At 48.6% G+C, this 19,608-nt stretch overlaps 1 protein-coding gene across 2 annotated transcripts in view; it reads left to right on the top strand.

Annotated features, from left to right (window-relative positions):
* Positions 1-208: 208 nt before the first annotated feature.
* snx25 (sorting nexin 25) overlaps positions 209-19,608 on the top strand; it is a 326,114-nt gene continuing 306,714 nt past the window's right edge. The window contains exons 1-2 of one of the 2 annotated variants that reach the window (XM_038805657.1): positions 209-640; positions 768-1,153. In XM_038805657.1, coding sequence (XP_038661585.1) covers positions 878-1,153 — 276 coding nt within the window. In that variant the 5' untranslated portion in view covers positions 209-640; positions 768-877. The remainder of the gene's footprint in view (positions 641-767; positions 1,154-19,608) is intronic. The other variant, XM_038805656.1, reaches the window with a different exon arrangement.

The following is a 19,608-nucleotide window of genomic DNA, read 5'->3' as shown; positions in this document are numbered from 1 at the left end:
AGCCCCAAACAGAGGGGTGGTTGTTTGAACAGATTTCTGTCTGCAGGTCGCTCCAGGGAGGGAGGCTGGCGTGTGGAGGCAGTGGGGGGATCTGGTGGGGCCCAGTGAAGTTTAGCGAGCTCGCCCCTTTTAAGAGGGTGGCTTTCCTTTCCGGATTGTGCTGGAGGTTGGGGCAGGAAGCAGGCGGACTGAAAAGTGACGGGCATATCATCAGCACCGGGGCTGCTGTGGGGGAGACACACACAGAGCCTGCAAACTGGCTGGATGGATGGATGCAGGGGAGAAGAAAAAAAATAAATCCTCAGACTTTCTGCCTTAGGTTCTCCCCTCACCTCTGCCAATAGATATTTTGAGGGAAATCGTTTTTTAAAAAAAAGAAATATATATATATATATATATACAAATGAAGGAAACAGCCCTGCAAGGTTTTCGAGAAGAATATTTAAAAGAAAAATCCCCTCAGGAATGATTTGACAAGCAAAGACGACCAGGAGAGATTTGCATTCGCCGGAGACGTCCACAAAAATAGAGATAGGGAGAGAGAGATGATGATAAATCAGTGAATTTAGCCACAAAAACGACCCCAATGTGAACAGGACACTCAGGAAAACGTAGGATCCGCACCAGCAGATGAGAGAGGGTTGGCCGCCTTCCTAGTTTTATCTTCCTGTTGATGTGTTTATAAAATTTATTTTGCTGTTGTCGGTGGGGTTGTCAGTTGTAAAATTTTTTTTAAATGTTTTTTTTTCTCCCTCCTCTCCGATCAGGTGTCGCGGATTCGGTTCCCGAGGCTTTCAGAAAGTGCCTTCTACATGTTTGCAAGTGTTATGGACGTGAGTGTGTTTAAAAGGAGGAGAGGGTCGAGCTGGGAGATGCGATGGTCACTATGTGTCCTGATGGCAGCCGCGGTTACTACTTGCTCCTGGCCGGACTCTGCCTCTTCGCCGCCTCTTGCTTCCAGTCGGAGGACGAGTCTCCCTCCCTCCTTGCCTGGCTTTTCTGCAGGCTCCTCTTCTACTCGGCCCTGTGCCTGAGCAGCCTCCTGCTGGGCAGCCTCCTGGTCCTGGCCAAGCAGAGCCGCCTCCAGCCACTCCACTTCCCCAGAGAGAGGGACAGGTCGCCCGGGGCTCCCCAGCTTCTCCGTCAGATCACGGTAAGATGTGCAACTGACCAGCAAAGATTGCAGTCCACATGTTAACAGACACAGTTAATTCTTTTTTAAAAAAAAACTTACATTTATATAGCGCCTAACATTACGATGCGTCCCGAGGAGCGTTATAAAACGAAGTATGGCATCCAGCCACATAAGGAGATGTCAAGTCAAATGATCCAAAGCTTGGGCAAAGGGGTAAGGAGGAAAATGGGATTAGAATAGATAGGTGCCCGGTGGCTGGCACACACACGATGGGCTGAAGGGTCTCTTTCTGTGCTGTAAAACTCTTTGTGATCCCATGAGAGCAAGGTAGGGAGGGAATTCTAGATCTTAGGGCTTGGGCAACTGGAGGCATGGTCACCAATAGTGGAGCGACTAAAATTGGGGGCACGTGAGATGCTAGAATTAGAGGAGCTCGGATATCTCGGAGGGTGATGGGGACAGGTGAGGTCTTGGCGGGCTTTGTAAACAAGGTTGAAAATTTTAAATTTTAAAGGGGCTGATTTAGCACAGGGCTAAACCGCTGGCTTTGAAAGCAGACCAAAGCAGGCCAACAGCATGGTTCAATTCCTGTACCAGCCTCCCCGAACAAGCTCTGGAATGTGACGACTAGGGGCTTTTCACAGTAACGTCATTTGAAGTCTACTTGTGACAATAAGTGATTTTCATATTTCATTTAATTTTCATTTCATTTCAAGTCAAAACGTTGCTTGACCAGGAGCTAATGTTAGAACAAGGTGATGGGTGGGTGGGACATACTGTGAATTAAGATATGCGCAGCAGAATTTTGGATGACCATATGTTTATCAAGGGTGGAATATATGAGACCACCAGGTGTCTGTTGGCATAGTTGAGTCTAGGTGCAATGAAGGCCTGAATGAAGGTTTAAGCAGCAGATGAACTGAGACAAGGGTGAGGTCAGGCAATGTTATGAAGGTAGAAATCAGTAGTCAAATGTGACATTGACACAAACACTAAAGGATCGAGCACACAGATAGGGATTACTTGGATTAAAACCAGATCCCGACCACAAAATAATTTAAAAGAGGTGATTTTTTTTCACACGATGAGTTATGATCTGGAATCCATTCCATGAAAGGCAGCAGATTCAATAGTAATTTTCAAAAGGGAATATTGTTGAAGGGGAAAGTTAGTACAGGGCTATGGGGTAAAGGGCAATGGTCTGGGATTAATTTACTGACTCCACCAAAGAGTGAGCACAGGCATGTGGGCAGCATGGTCTTTTCCAGGCGGGGATGTGGGGTTGAGGTTACAATTAGATCAGCCATGATCTTATGGAGGAACACACTCTAGGGCTGAGTGGCCTACTCCTGCTCCAAGTTCATATGCTTCTGTGCTGCATGATTCTGCGGTTGGGTAAAATGTAATAGGGGAAGCGTTAAATGGATATTTTTCGTCAGTGTTTACACTGGAGAAAGACAATGTTGTCGAGGAGAATACTCCGGTTCAGTCGACCAGGCTAGATGGAATTGAGGTTCACAAGGAGGAGGTGTTAGCAATTTTGGAAAGTGTAAAAATAGATAGGTCCCCTGGGCCAGATGGGATTTATCCTAGGATTCTCTGGGAAGCCAGGGAGGAGATTGCTGAGCCTTTGTCCTTGATCTTTATGTCGTCTTTGTCGACAGGAATAGTGCCGGAAGACTGGAGGATAGCAAATGTTGTCCCCTTGTTCAAGAAGGGGAGTAGAGACAACCCTGGTAATTATAGACCTGTGAGCCTTACTTCGGTTGTGGGTAAAATGTTGGGAAAGGTTATAAGAGATAGGGTTTATAATCATCTTGAAAAGAACAAGTTGATTAGCGATAGTCAACACGATTTTGTGAAGGGTAGGTCATGCCTCACAAACCTTATTGAGTTTTTTGAGAAGGTGACCAAACAGGTGGATGAGGGTAAAGCGGTTGATGTGGTGTATATGGATTTCAGTAAGGCGTTTGATAAGGTTCCACACGGTAGGCTATTGCAGAACATAAGGAAGTATGGGATTGAAGGTGATTTAGCGGTTTGGATCAGTAATTGGCTAGCTGAAAGAAGACAGAGGGTGGTGGTTGATGGCAAATGTTCATCCTGGAGTTCAGTTACTAGTGGTGTACCACAAGGATCTGTTTTGGGGCCACTGCTGTTTGTCATTTTTATAAATGACCTGGAAGAGGGTGTAGAAGGATGGGTTAGTAAATTTGCAGATGACACGAAGGTCGGTGGAGTTGTGGATAGTGCTGAAGGATGTTATAGGATACAGAGGGACATAGATAAGCTGCAGAGCTGGGCTGAGAGGTGGCAGATGGAGTTTAATGCGGAAAAGTGTGAGGTGGTTCACTTTGGAAGGAGTAACAGGAATGCAGAGTACTGGGCTAATGGCAAGATTCTTGGTAGTGTAGATGAACAGAGAGATCTCGGCATCCAGGTACATAAATCCCTGAAAGTTGCCACCCAGGTTAATAGGGCTGTTAAGAATGCATATGGTGTGCTAGCCTTTATCAGTAGGGGGATTGAGTTTCGGAGCCACAAGGTCATGCTGCAGCTGTACATAACTCTGGTGCGGCCGCTCCTGGAGTACTGCGTGCAGTTCTGGTCACCACATTATAGGAAGGATGTGGAAGCTTTGGAAAGGGTTCAGAGGAGATTTACTAGGATGTTGCCTGGTATGGAGGTAAGGTCTTACGAGGAAAGGCTCAGGGACTTGAGGTTGTTTTCGTTAGAGAGGAGAAGGCTAAGAGGTGACTTAATAGCGACATATAAGATAGTCAGAGGGTTAGATAGGGTGGACAGTGAGAGTCTCTTTCCTCGGATGGTGATGACCAACACGAGGGGACATAGCTTTAAATTGAGGGGTAGTAGATATAGGACAGATGTCAGAGGCAGTTTCTTTACTCCGAGAGTAGTAGGGGTGTGGAACGCCCTGCCTGCAACAGTAGTAGACTCGCCAACTTTAAGGGCATTTAAGTGGTCACTAGATAGACATATGGATGAAAATGGAATAGTGTAGGTCAGATAGGCTTCAGATGGTTTCACAGGTCGGCGCAACATCGAGGGCCGAAGGGCCCGTACTGCGCTGTAAAGTTCTATGTTCTATAATAGTGATACAATTGGAAACCTACATGATAGCAAGATACTGCCAATGCATGAAATCTGAAATAAAACAAATGCTGCAGCAGGTCAGGCAGCATCTGTGGAGAGAAACAGAGTTGATGTTTCAGGCTGATGACCTCTTTGTCAGAACAGAATCTACTGTGCTGATAGTCTCCTTTTGAGATTAATTCTAGCTGCCATTCGTTTCTGATCGAAGTCAATATGATTAGATCACTGTGGATAGGTTGGGTAAGACTAGGTCACTGTGCCCCTACTGGCCTGAAAAGATCTGTGTTTGTGTACATAGAACAGTACAGCATAGAACAGGCCCTTCGGCCCTCAATGTTGTGCCGAGCCATGATCACCCTACTCAAACCCACGTATCCACCCTATACCCGTAACCCAACAACCCCCCCTTAACCTTACTTTTATTAGGACACTACAGGCAATTTAGCATGGCCAATCCACCTAACCCGCACATCTTTGGACTGTGGGAGGAAACCGGAGCACCCGGAGGAAACCCACGCACACAGGGGGAGGACGTGCAGACTCCACACAGACAGTGACCCAGCCGGGAATCGAACCTGGGACCCTGGAGCTGTGAAGCATTTATGCTAACCACCATGCTACCCTCTTCTCCACCAGACTCTCTTCAGGGTATGTTTTGTTCCAAAACTGATTGGGATCTACATCTTGTAAAATCTGTGTGTGTTTGTGTCTCTTCTCTTTTCATTCCCCTTCTTTTTTGGACTCTCTAATTTGTTGCGTTCAGTGCTTGCTCCTGGTCAGTGGTTTCTCATCCACTCTTCCCCCAAGTCTGTACCATCGCTTTATTTCTCTTTCAAAGCTCTGATAGCTGAGGGAACACAATGGTGGTGCATGTTAATATATTTGTGCCCTGATTCTTGGAACTGCTCTGTGGTGTAAGCAGCATTTCCACAAACTGAGTGGCACCTACTGAGCTCGGGTGAAATGGAAAGGCTCGCTGCAAATGTGAACTGTATTAAGTGGTTGTCCTATGATAGAGCTAAGTAGTGTATTTTGTTCCTCTTTGCGGTGTGAACGGTTGGTGGCAAAATCAGTTCATTTTGGGAAGCAGAATCATCAAATGTACTGTAATGAAGAACATGGAGTTTTTGTAGAGGTTGTACATGAAGTGCTTGCATGTTGTCATTTACAATGCCAAATCATATGAATGCCCCTGAGTTTGATGTTGATGTCTTTTTGTTAACATCCAGCTTCAGGACAACTGTGTTCAAAGGTCCCTGTTGGGTTTGTTTCAGGCTATTGGTAACAATCATGATTTTAGTGTTTAAATTGAGTCATGAAGTTAACATAAGTAGACATTTTCAGTAAGTGCACAGCATATTCGTTGTGTCTTTTAAAGCCAATTATAACAGCGATCCCAGTTATCTCATCAGAGTTTTGTGTACATAGAACATAGAACAGTACAGCACAGAACAGGCCCTTCGGCCCTCAATGTTGTGCCGAGCCATGATCACTCTACTCAAACCCACGTATCCACCCTATACCCGTAACCCAACAACCCCCCCTTAACCTTACTTTTTATTAGGACACTACGGGCAATTTATCATGGCCAATCCACCTAACCCGCACATCTTTGGACTGTGGGAGGAAACCGGAGCACCCGGAGGAAACCCACGCACACAGGGGTACACATCTGGAGTAACCTCGCTATCTCCAAAAAGGCTTTCATGCCTCTGTGATGACAGAGATCAAATCCGCAGGACTTGTACGAAGGTCCTTTACATTTCCCAGATCATGCCCCTGACCAACGCAGACAATCAACCTTTTCCTCTTGTAAGCTGATGGGAAGAGCCATTTATCACTCCCCCTACATTGTGTTTCAGGCAGGTGACTGTTGGATGAACAGCACTACGTTACCTTTGGTTAACAGGTTTTAACAAGGCAAAGAGTTACGGAGGAGGAGTTTCAGAGGATGGGGCTAAGTACGACTGAAAACTCCTGCCACAAGTGAGGAATGGTAAGAAGAGAATGTGTTGGGGTCATGAGTGAGAGGACCAAGGCAGCACGGTGGTGCAGTGGGTTACCCCTGCTGCCTCACAGCGCCGAGGTCCCAGGTGTGATCCCGGCTCTGGGTAACTGTCCGTGTGCCGTTTGCCCATTCTTCCTGTGTTTGCGTAGGTTTTGCCTCCACAACCCAAAGATGTGCAGGCTAGGTGGATTGGCCATGCTAAATTGCCCCTTAATTGGAAAAAAATGAATTAGGTACTCTACATTTATAAAAAAAAATGAGCGAGAGGACCATATGGCTCATGAGGTTGGAGGAGTTTTAGAGACAAAGGTAGTGCAAAAGAGCAAAGGGATTCGTAGCCATGGAGAGTTTTAATTCATTTTATTGGGAGAGGTGAAGCAGCAGTGAGGGCAGGGACAACAGTTGGTGTAATTGAGTGTGGGATGTTACGTGGAAGAAAGAACTTTGGACAAATCTGAGCCTGTATTGGCAACAATTTTTCAGGATGCCAAGCAGGGCATTGGAGAATTCAAAGCTAGAGATAAAAGGCTATATGACCTCTTCAGCAAAGGGAATAAGGAGCTGGACACTTCTGCAAAGATTAATGCATGTTGTTTTGGTGCTGGAGTTTTCAGGTTAAGAATGGAATGCCAATGTTGTGCATACTATCTGGTTCCGTTTCATGGAGTGGCTTGGGGGAAGATTAGAACCAAAGCAATGGTCCAGCGTTGCTTGTGGAAGGCAATTAAGATGATTTTGGTTTATCTGATGCCAGTGTAATCTGAATTTTAATAGATATTGTCAGCAGGCTGTGTAACCTATATCCATGTTTGATTCACTGCTAATTGTTAATCTGTCACTCTGGGAGATGCCCTGACCAAATGGCTGTCTTCAAATTTTACGAATAAAATTGAAAATGTGTGAAAAATGTAGTGAAGGAAATTATGCTTATTATTTCGGCAAAATTTTAAGTATGGTGGACGCTACAGATTTAAAATTTAGGTATGAAAAGCTCCCTCTCCCCTTTTACTCTCTACATATCGTACATTTCCTTTAGCTTTGAGACAGAAGAATTAAAAGCTATTCCCCTCTGCACATGCCGATTGTATATAAGTTCTTTTTTTTTTCACCAATCTGCAGGATATCGAGACTGGTTTTCATTTTCGTGTGCCCAGTATTAGCACCAGAAAGTCTCTGGTGAGGGTTAGAATGAAATTAACTCTGCGTTTTGGCTCTCCTGTAGTCTTGATGTGAATTTTTCCCATTTTTCACAGCATTCCCCTGAATGAAATTTGATAATTTGTGACAAATGGTTGGTCGTTTTGCGCAATGAATTTATGCCCACAAAAGAACAGTGAAAGACCATTTTACATTTGTCTCCCTACGCTTGACAGTTGGTTGAGAGCAAAGACTTTCATACCATAGGTGTGGCCTAAATTCAAACTTTGATCCAGGAGTGAAATGGTACTGGGCCGTTTCCATTTCCAATTTATTTTCCTTTTTAAAGGACAGCTGTCACCTCACAAGTTCAAGAGAGGACTCTGACTTCCAAACTTGAAACTCTCCGAACTGGGTGGTCCATCTTAAATGATTCGGAAAGAGGTTTGCATCGGACTGATAACCTTGCTGGGTCTCACCAAATCTCTTTCCAATCTGGCAGTGAGGAGTCTCAAATGAGCCAGTCACAAGTGAGTTCAGAGCCTGATATAGTGGGGGTGTCACGAGCCTCAGCTAGTTCCTTCGAGAGGATAAGATCTGAGAGGAAACAAAACCAGATTGGCCATGATCTTATTGGCCTTGAATGGCGGAGCAGGCTCAAAGGGCTGAATGGTCTACCCCTGTTCCTAAGTCCGATATTTGTATTTCCCAGAGCAATTAATGGAAAAAATATATCATCTTGTCCATCGGGATATGTGGGGGTGTCTCTAAATCAGACACTTCCTCCCACTTTAGTGTGACTCCTGTCTACAGCTAATTATATGGGCGGCACAGTAGCACAGTGGTTAGCACTGTTGCTTCACAGTACCAGGGACCCAGGTTAGATTCCCGGCTTGGGTCCATGACTTGTGTGGAGTCTGCACGTTTTCCCCGTGTCTGTATAGGTTTCCTCCGGGTGCTCCAGTTTCCTTTTACAAGTCCCAAAAGACGTGCTTGTTGGGTGATTTGGTCAATCTGAATTCTCCCTCCGTGTACCCGAACAGGTGCGGCGACTAGGGGATTTTCACAGTAACTTCATTGAAGGGTTGTAAGATTGTCCACTGATAATGTCACCTCAGATAGTATCTTGGATTTCTTGTTTAATACCTTCCTTTACATCTCCAATATTGTTTGGGGACCGATAGACAACCCCCAATAGTATATTTTGCTTCTTGGTGTTGCTTATCTCTACCCGTATAGATTCTGCATCATAATTTTCTGAATCAATATCCTTCCTCACTATTGCATTGATTTCCTGCTTTAATAAGTATGCAACACACATTTTTTTTGGATTGAAGAGATGACAGCATTCCTTCTGCATGCCTTCTCATTAGTCAATGGGGGCAAATATCCATTCGAGTAAAAATGCCACATGCTCTGACATAGTTTATAAAATAAGTGCATGTTTGGACCAACATGGAATGAGGCACCTATTAGAGAGAAAATAAAAATCAACAAGTGTTTGACTGTGATCTATTTTCGCACTGTTACTTACTTTAGCAGAATCTACAAAGAGTCACACTGATAACCAGGGATGTTGGAGATTATGAATTTAGATCTGTCTGAAAAATAGTGAAAGAAATTTGCCATTTGGTGTTGGGTAGTTGAAGAAAATTGGGTTATGCAGTGATCTCTTGCTATTTTCTAGAGGGAAGGTGGTTCATCATTTCAGGTCCAGAGGTGCTGTGTAGCGAGACATCTTTAATAAAAAATTAGATCAGTTGTCTGTCTATCTAGCCACACCATCTTTAGCCATTTGTAGGAATAACCTTTGCGAGATTGTAAGTTACAGGGAAATTTAAGCCGAAATGATGCTTGTGATTGAAAGCAATTGCCCAATAAGACATGGAGTTAATGAATATACATATTGGTTACAGTTGATACTCTACTTGGTCAGAGTTTCCTATTATTTATTGTGGTACGCGGACTTCCGGTTGCGGCTATGCGGAGCTAAGCCGCACGTTCGGCAGCTCCCGCTTTAATAGGACTTGTGGGCTCTTTTAAGGGCCCCAAACGGCGCTGATTCGACGATTCCCGGTGGATAAAGGGGTCTGGAGCAAATCCCCCGGGATTTATGGTGCGGACCCGGAGTGGGGCGAGGAGAAAAACGGCAGCAGCTCCCCTGGAAAAGAGGGGGAAGGTGGACAAAATGACGGCTGGTGGAGCTCCTGAGGAGTGGAGGCAGTGGGCGGAGGAGCAGCAGGCGGCCCTTCTGCGCTATTTTACGGAGCTGAAAGGGGAGTTGCTGGAATCCCTGAAAGTTACGACAAGTAACATAGGGGCAGCAGGGTAGCATGGTGGTTAGCATAAATGCTTCACAGCTCCAGGGTCCCAGGTTTGATTCCCGGCTGGGTCACTGTCTGTGTGGAGTCTGCACGTCCTCCCCCTGTGTGCGTGGGTTTCCTCCGGGTGCTCCGGTTTCCTCCCACAGTCCAAAGATGTGCGGGTTAGGTGGATTGGCCATGCTAAATTGCCCGTAGTGTCCTAATAAAAGTAAGGTTGTGTGGGGGGGGTTGTTGGGTTACGGGTATAGGGTGGATACGTGGGTTTGAGTAGGGTGATCATGGCTCGGCACAACATTGAGGGCCGAAGGGCCTGTTCTGTGCTGTACTGTTCTATGTTCTATGTTCTAAGTAAGCTGCTGGAGACCCAGACAACCCAGGGTGCAGCGATACTTGAGTTGCAGCAGCAGGCCTCTGAGCACGAGGATGAGGTCTCGGCCCTCGTGGGGAAGGTGGAGATGCACGAGGCGCTCCACGAAAAGTGGCAAGACCGTTTCGAGGAGATGGAGTTTCAATCAAGGAGGAAGAACTTAGGGCAGCACGGTGGCTTAGTGGTTAGCACAACCGCCTCACGGCGCTGAGGTCCCAGGTTCGATCCCGGCACTGGGTCACTGTCCGTGTGGAGTTTGCACATTCTCCCCGTGTCTGCGTGGGTTTCGCCCCCACAACCCAAAGATGTGCAGAGTAGGTGGATTGGCCACGCTAAATTGCCCCTTAATTGGAAAAAATAATTGGGTAATCTAAATCTATTTAAAAAAAAAAAAGGAGGAAGAACTTGCGGATCCTGGGCCTTGCGGAGGGGCTGGAGGGGTCGGACCTGCCGGCCTATGTGGCCGTGATGCTGAACTCGCTGGTGGGGCAGGATCCTTCCATCTGCCCCTGGAGCTGGAGGGGGCCCACAGAGTACTGGCCAGGTGGCCTAAGGCGAATGAACCCCCGCGGGCGGTGCTGGTGCAGTTCCATTGGTTCAGTGACCGGGAGTGTGTGCTGCGATGGGCCAAGAAGGTGAAGAGCAGTGATGTACCATCAATTGAACGCGAGACGTTTTGCTGGACAAAAGTATGGCTTTAATCAGCTAGATGTTAGCCCTGCGGTCGATTACAGCATAAGGACGACCGCCGGGAGTACTGGGTATTTATACCCCGCCCTGGAGGCGGGGTTAACTCAGCCTCTCGACCAATCGGGGAGCCGTCACATGACTGGTCTCAACCAACGGTTGAGAGGCACATGACCGACCAGGGCCAATGGTAAGCCGGTGTTCTGCACCAATGGCAGGCAGCTATGCTAATCATACCACCACAAGCAGCAAGTGGGAGAATTCGGTAGTGCGCGTCTACCAGGACTGGAGTGCGGAGGTGGCTAAGTGGAGGGCCGGTTTCAACCGGACGAAGGCGGTGGTCCACAGCAAGCAGGTGAAATTCGACATGCTACCGCCTGCGGGTCACCTACAAGGACCGGCATTACTATTTTGAGTCCCCGGAGGAGGTGTGGGCCTTTGTGCAGGCTGAAAAGTTGGACTCGAACTAGGGATTGGGGGCTGTGAGGTTCTTTTGTATCACTGTATATGCTGTTGCTGGTTATTCTGTTTTTTTTTTTTCCCCGCTTTCGGATGATGTTGGTTATGGTTTTGTGTTTTAAGGGGGGTGTTGGGGTCTGTGGTTGATCTGTTTTTGTTTGTACGGGGCTGATAGATGGGTTGGGGCTGCTATTTGGGAGCTGCGTTGAGGGGGTAGGGTGGGGCAGTGTGAAAGCGCGGGCTTTCCTCTGGTTTCCCGTGCTGCGGGACGAGGGGGGTGGAGCTGGAGGCAAGGGGCGTGGATATCAGTTCCGTTTTCCCGCGCTGGAGCGGTGCCAAGGAGCTGCTGCAGGGGGGGGGAGAGGTGACCTCATATCGGGAGGGGTCGGAGTTAGGGCGGGAGCTGCCGGGGTTAGCAGAAGTCAGCTGGCTCACGGGAGTACTATGGAGGGAGCGTCGCGGCTAGGAGGGGTCCTAGCCCAGGGGGGAGGGGATACCGGGTTGCTGCTGGATTGGCCAGGGAGGAGCTGGTGGGGGTCGGGGGGGTCGGGGTGAGGTTTTATCGCCGTGGGAAACGGGCCGAGTGGGTGCTGGCCAGGGGCGAGCAGTCGATGGGCTATGGCTAGTCGACAGGGGAGGGGGGCAGGGTGCTCCCTGATCCGGCTGATCACGTGGAATGTGAGAGGGTTGAATGGGCTGGTTAAGCGGGCCCGGGTGTTTTCGCATCTAAAGGGGCTGAAGGCGGACGTGGCCATGCTCCAGGAGACCCACCTGAAGTTGGCGGACCAGGTTCGTCTGAGGAAGGAGTGGGTGGGGCAGGTTTTCCATTCAGGGCTCGACGCGAAGAATCGGGGGGTGGCGATCCTGATGAGGAAGAGGGTGGCGTTTGAGGCGTCTGAGGTGGTGGCTGATAGTGCCGGCAGATATGTGATGGTGAGCGGTAAGCTGCAGGTGGAGAGGGTGGTGTTGGTAAATGTGTATGCCCCAAATTAGGATGATGCTGGTTTCATGAGGCGTATGTTGGGGCGCATTCCTGACCTGGACGTGGGGGGCCTGATCATGGGGGGGGGGAACTTCAATACGGTGCTGGATCCCCTACTGGAGCGTTCTAGTTCAAGGACAGGCAGGAGGCCGGCGGCGGCCAAGGTGTTGAGGGGGTTTATGGACCAGATGGGAGGGGTGGATCCCTGGAGGTTTGGGAGGCCGAGGGCTCGGGAGTACTCTTTTTTTTTTTCTCCCGCGTGCACAGGGTGGGGGGGGGGGGGGGGGGGGGGGCGGGGGGGGAGCTTTTTGGACAGGCTGTGATTTCCGAGGGTGCAGGAGGAGCAAGTGGAGGGACTGGGGGCACCGATCGAGTTGGAGGAGCTGGTCAGAGGGATTGGCCACATGCAGTCGGGGAAGGCGCCGGGACCGGATGGGTTCCTGGTTGAATTTTATAAGAAATACGCGGACCTGTTGGGCCCCCTGTTGGTTCGGACCTTTAACGAGGCATAGAAGGGGGGTGTTTTGCCCCTGACGATGTCACGGGCGCTGATTTCCCTGATCCTGAAGCGGGATAAGGACCCCTTGCAGTGTGGATCATACAGGCCAATTTCACTGCTGAATGTGGACGTCAAGTTGCTGGCGAAGATCTTGGCCACTAGAATAGAGTACTGTGTGCCGGGGGTGATACATAAAGATCAGACGGGTTTTGTGAAGGGGAGGCAGTTGAACACTAACGTGCGAAGGCTGCTAAATGTGATAATGATGCCGGCGGCAGAAGGAGAGGCGGAGATTGTGGTGGCATTGGATGCAGAGAAGGCCTTTGACAGGGTGGAGTGGGGGTACTTGTGGGAGGTGTTAGAGAGGTTCGGGTTTGGGGTGGGGTTTATTAAATGGGTGAGGTTGCTGTACGAGGCCCCGATGGCGAGTGTAGCGATAAATGGGAGGAGGTCCGAGTACTTCAGGCTCCACCGTGGGACGAGGCAGGGGTGCCCCCTGTCCCCCTTGCTTTTTGCATTGGCAATTGAGCCTCTGGCCATGGCGCTCAGGGAGTCGGGGAGGTGGAGGGGTCTGATGCGGGGTAGGGAGGAGCACCGAGTGTCGCTGTATGCAGATGACTTGCTGCTGTATGTAGCAGACCCAGTGGAGGGAATGCCGGAGGTGATGGAGATTCTTGCTGAGTTTGGGAGTTTCTCGGGCTACAAGTTGAACCTGGGCAAGAGCGAGCTGTTTGTTGTACACCCGGGAGAGCAGGAGGAGGGGATTGGTAGGCTCCCGCTAAAAAGGGCAGTGAGGAGTTTTAGTTACCTGGGGGTTCAGGTGGCTAGGAGCTGGGGGACTCTGTACAAGCTCAATTTTACTAGGTTGGTGGAGCAGATGGAGGAGGAATTTAAGAGGTGGGACATGCTGCCGCTGTCGTTGGCGGGTAGAGTACAGTCCGTTAAAATGACGGTGCTCCCGAGGTTTTTGTTTTTGTTTCAGTGCCTCCCCATTTTCGTTCCGAGGGCCTTTTGTAGGAGGGTGAACAGCAGCATCATGGGATTTGTTTGGGCGCACGGGACTCCGAGGGTAAGGAGGGTCTTTTTGGAGCGGGGGAGGGATAGAGGGGGGCTGGCGCTGCCCAACCTCTCTGGGTACTATTGGGCGGCTAACGTCTCGATGGTACATAAGTGGGTAATGGATAGGGAGGGGGCAGCATGGAAACGGATGGCGATGGCGTCCTGTGGAGGCACGAGCCTGAATGCGCTGTTGCCGCTCCCTCCAACGAGGTACACCACGAGCCCGGTGGTGGCGGCTACCCTCAATATTTGGGGGCAGTGGAGGCGACACAGGGGGGAAGTGGGGGGCTCGGTGGAGGCCCCACTGCAGGGAAACCACCGGTTTGTCCCAGGGAACATTGATGGCGGGTTCCTGGGGTGGCACAGGGCGGGCATTAGGAAGTTGGGAGACCTGTTTATTGACTGGAGGTTCGCGAGCCATGGTGAACTGGAGGAGAAGTTTGAGCTCCCCCGGGGAATATGTTCAGGTACCTTCAGGTCAAGGCGTTTGCTAGGCGACAGGTGGAGGGGTTCCCTTTGCTGCCCCCATGGGGGGTAAGGGATAGGGTGCTTTCGGGGGTGTGGGTCGGGGATGGGAAGGTGCCTGACATCTACCAGGTGATGCAGGAGGTGGAGGAGGCATCGGTAGAGGAGCTGAAGGCGAAGTGGAGCTGGGGAGCAGATTGAGGAGGGGACATGGGCGGACGCCCTGGAGAGGGTGAACTCCTCCTCTTCATGTGCGAGGCTTAGCCTCATCCAGTTCAAGGTACTGCACAGGGCTCATATGTCCGGGACGAGGATGAGCAGGTTTTTTGGGGGTGAGGACAGGTGCATCAGGTGTTCGGGGAGCCCAGTGAGCCATGCCCATATGTTTTGGGCATGCCTGGCACTGGAGGAATTCTGGAAGGGGGTAGACTTTCTGGCTCAACGATAAGGAACTAGGTCAGCAGCAGCAGCAACCCGGGGGGAAGGGGGGGGGGGGGTTTAGGGGGGTATTGTTTATGTTAATTTGATTATTGTTAATTTATTTTGTTGTTTATTGGGTTTGGGGGGGTTGGGGGGTTCGTTAAATGCGTTGTTATGGGTGCTGGGGGGTGTTTATTATTGTTATTATTATTGTTCTGTTGCTATACATTTTTCAAAAAATTTCAATAAAAATTATTTTTAACATTTTTTTTATTGTGGTACGCGTACCCATGAGTTTTGGCCTGATTTTACAATTGGGATGACGCCTATCACTGCATCTCTTTGTTTACAATCCTGAGTCAGAAACCAAATGTCAAAGACTTCAGAAAATATGTTAGTTGTGGGGAGCACATACACTCCAAAGATACCTTAATGCTTTGGTGAGACCATGCCTGGAAGGCGTTGCACATTTAGTCTCCACATTTAAGAAAGGATATGCATGCTTTGGAGGGTAGCGCAGCCAAGGTGCATTAGATTTGTCTTTGGGGTGAGAGAGCGGCACAGTGGTTGGCACCGCTGCCTCTCCGTTCAAGGGACTTGGGTTCGATTCTGGCCTTGGGTTATTCTGTATGGAGTTTGTATGTTCTCCCCGTGTCTGGGAGGGTTTCCTCCGGGTGCTCTGGTTTCCTTTCACAGTCCAAAGATGAGTAGGTTAGGTGAATTGACTATGCTAAATTGCTCCTTAATGTCCAACGGTGTGCAGGATGGGTGGGGTTAGGAGCAGGAGAATGGACCTAGGCAGGTGCTCTTTCAGGGGGGTCGATGTAGACCCAATGGGCGGAATGGCTCCCTGCACCATAGGGACTCTATGGGTTTTATGACTGCCCCGTGATGAGAAGCCGAGTCAATTGCGTCTCTGTTCTCAAGTTTAGAAGAATGAAAGGTGATCTCATTGAAAGTTTCATTGATACCACACAAATGCCAGGCAATGACCATCTCCTAAAAGAGAGGATCTAACCATCGCCCCTTGACATTTAATGGCATTACCATTGCTGAATCCCCTACAGTCAACAGCCTGGGGGTTGCCATTTATCAGAAACTGAACTGGACTACCATATTAATACTGTGGCTACCAGAACAGGTCAAAGGCTAGGAATCCTACAGCGAGTAACTCGCCTCCTAAACCCCCCCCCCCAAGACTGTCCACCATCTACAAGGCATAAGTCAGGAGTGTAATGAAATACTCCCCACTTGCCTGGATGTGTGCAGCTCCAACAACACTCGAGAACCTTGACACCATCCAGGACAAAGTCCGCTTTATTGCTACCCCTTCTACAAACATTTGATCCCTCCACCACTGACTAACAGTGGCAGCCATCTGTACCATCCACAAGTCCAAAATGTGTAGGTTAGCTAAATTGCCCATTAGTGTCCAAAAGATTAGGTGGGGTTGCTGGGTTATGGGGATAGGGTGGAGGTGTGGGCTTAAGTAGGATGCTCTTTCCAAGGGCTGGTGCAGACCTGATGGGCCAAATGGCCGCCTTCTGCATTGTAAATTCTATGAAGATGCACTGCAATAACTCACCAAGGTTCTGTAGGCAGCACTTTCCAAACCCACGACCACCATCTGGAAGGACAAGAGCAGCAGATACCTGGGAATCCCGCCACCTAGAGTTTCCCCTCCAAATCACTCACCACCCTGACTTGGAAAAATATTGCCGCTCTTTCACTGTCGCTGGGTCAAATTCTTGGAGCTCCCTCCCTCACAGTACAATGGGTGTACCTACACCTCAGGGACTCCAGTGGTTCAAGAGGCAACTCACTACCACCTTCTGAAGGGCAACTAGAGATGGGCAATAAATTCTGGCCTAGCCAGCGAAGCTCACATCCCGTAAATCAATTAAAAAAACGGCATGAGATTATGTAGTAGATTGACAGGCACTCAGATGTTTTTGCTGGCTCGTGAATCTAGAACAAGGGGACACAGTCTCGTGTCAGAATGATGGGTCAAATTGTTTAGCACTGAGATGAGAAATTACTTTACTCAAAGGTTTGTGAATCTGAAATTTGTTATGCTAGAGGGTTATGGATGTTGAATACATTTAACACAAGATAGGCAGATTTTTGAAATCACTAAGGGAATGGAGAACATTGGGAAAGTGGAGTTGTAGTCGAAAATCAACCATGATCAAATGGCAGAGCAGGCTCAACAGGCTATATGGTGTCCTCCTTCTGTTTCTTATGCCCTTATGTTTTTCACGTTGCTCGAATATGACCAGCAAAACAGTGGCCAGACTTTACTGTGAGCAGCTAATGAACAGAACTGGACACTTGTTAGACTTGCACTTGCACATGGAATTTCCCTCGGCTTTTGCACTGCAAATTGCTGTCAGGGGGATTCCAAATGACACTGGGTCCTCTCCAGGGCATCTGGAACGTATGTGAACAGGGCAAGCCACTATATAGCTCAAGTGAACCAGGAAGTGTAAGTTAGGATATTTAATTCATTGTCAAATCAGGATCTGAATAAAAGAGTGAGAATGAAAAATTGGATTGAGAGATGAGAGACAAGAGACACCGAGGCCTCGTCTACCTCCTGTATCACCCGGTATATGTCCTCCCTCCTCCAACCCACACCCCCGAGAGCACCCTGTCCCGCACCCCACGTGGGGGCAGCAAGGGGAACCCGTCCACCTGCTGCCTGGCAAACGCCCTCACCTGCATGTACCTAAACATGTTCCCAAACTTCCCCTCTAACTCCCTCAACCTCCTAACCCCTGCCCTGTGCCAGCCCAGAAATCCGCCATCAATGCTCCCTGGGACAAACCGATGGTTCCCCCGTATCGGGGCCTCGATCGAGCCCCCCACTTCTCCCTTATACCGTCTCCATTGCCCCCCAAATTTTGAGGGTAGCCGCCATCACTGGGCTCGTGGTATACCTTGTTGGAGTGAGCGGCAACGGCGCCGTTACCAGCGCCTCCAGGCTTGTGCCCACACATGCCCCCCCCCCCCCCTTATCCCTGCCCCGTTCCAGGAACACTCTTCTCACCCTCGGAGTCCCATGCGCCCACACAAATCCCGTGATACTCCTGTTGACCCTCCTAAAAAAGGCCTTCGGGATAAGGATGGGGAGACACTGGAACAGGAACAAAAACCTCGGGAGCACCGTCATCTTAACGGACTGCACCCTTCCCGCCAGTGACAGCGGTAACATATCCCACCTCTTAAACTCCTCCTCCATCTACTCCACCAACCTTGTGAGGTTCAGCTTGTGCAGGACCCCCCTACTCCCATCCACCTGGACCCCATGGTACCTGAAGCTCTTCCCTGCCTCCTTTAGTGGGAGCCTACCAATCCCCACCTCTTGATCCCACGGATGCACCACAAACATCCAGGTTCAACTTATACCCAGAGAAACCCCCGAATTCACTAAGAATCCTCATCACCTCCGGCACTTGGCGCACTGTTAACGCGAATAGCCCAGTCGTAACTCTGAGTTTAATGTTCATTAAATTTGAATCGGGAGCTAGATGGTGAGGTGTGGTTTTTGTACAGCTTAATGAGGAGGGATGTGTCTCTGACAGCAATCTCCAAACCTTTGAGCTAACTGTGCATCTCGATCCACCAGAAGTTGCTGCTGCATTTCTGTTTGTTCAATAGTGACTGTCCTTAGCCTCCCTGATTATTTTCACATCTGGTTCCATGTTAACTGATTATCTTATCTGACAGAAAGAAATGACTTGCCAATCGAGGACTACAATTTACAATTCCCACGTACTGTCTGCTTTCAATTTTCTGAACTAAGCTGCGCACCTTCATCCTCGCTTACATTGCTTCAAAATATTCAAAGATCCTGTTTCCATCACCTTGTCAGAAAGCGAGTTCCAAAGTCTTATGACCCTCTGAGAGAAACAAATTCACCCAATCTCTGTTTTAAATGGGTGACCCATTATTTTCAAACAGTGACCCCCTAATTCTATGTTCTCCCACAAGGAAACATCCTCTCAACATCCACCCTGTCAGGACCCCTCAGAATCCTATGTGTTTCAATCAAGATGTCTATTACTGTTCTGACCTCCAGTGGATATAAGCCCAGCCTGTCCAATCTTTCTCTTTCTCCATCTGGGCAACCCACCCACTGCTTCCGAATGCATTTACATCTTTCCTTAAATAAAATGACCAATATGGTACTCCAAAGGTGACCCTGCACAACTGAAACATGACCTCCCTACTTGTGTATTCAATTCCCCTTGAAATAAATGATAACATTCTATTAGCTTTTGTAATTACTGTACCTGCATACTAGCCTTTTACGATTCATGCACAAGGGCACCCAGATCCCTCTACATGTCAGAGCTCTGCGATCTCTCACCATTTAGATAATTAAAACAAAAACTTTATGCCAAAATGGATAATTTCACAAATTATACTCCATTTGCCAGATTGTCCACTCATTTAACCTATCTATATCTTTTTGTAGCTCCCTTATGTCCTCTTCACAACTTAGTTTCCTACCTATCTTTGCTTCATCAGCACATTTGGCAACTATCCCTTCAATCTCTTCATTTAAGTAATTTATATAAATTGTAAGCAGTTGTGGTCCCAGCACTGATCCCTGTGGCACACCACTTTTTATATCTTGCCAACCTGAAAAAGACCCAATCATGCCTGGTCTCTGCTTCCTGTTAGCCAGCCAATCTTCTCTCCATGCCAATGTTGCCTCCTGCACCATGAGCTTTTAAATTCCACAATAACGTTTGATGTGGCACTTTATCAAATGCCCTCTGGAAATCTCAGTACAGTACATTCACTAGTTCCCCTTCATCTGCAGAACATGTTACTTCCTCAAAGAACTCCCAATAAGTTGGTTAAACATGATTTCCCTTTAACAAAAACATGTTGATTCTACCTGATTACCTTGATCTTATCTAAATGCCCTGCTATAACTTCTT

This window comes from Scyliorhinus canicula, chromosome 8 (genome assembly GCF_902713615.1).
Source record: "Scyliorhinus canicula chromosome 8, sScyCan1.1, whole genome shotgun sequence".
NCBI lineage: Eukaryota > Metazoa > Chordata > Chondrichthyes > Carcharhiniformes > Scyliorhinidae > Scyliorhinus > Scyliorhinus canicula.
Note: the sequence above shows the minus strand (reverse complement) of the source record. Positions and strands in the feature narration are given on the sequence as shown.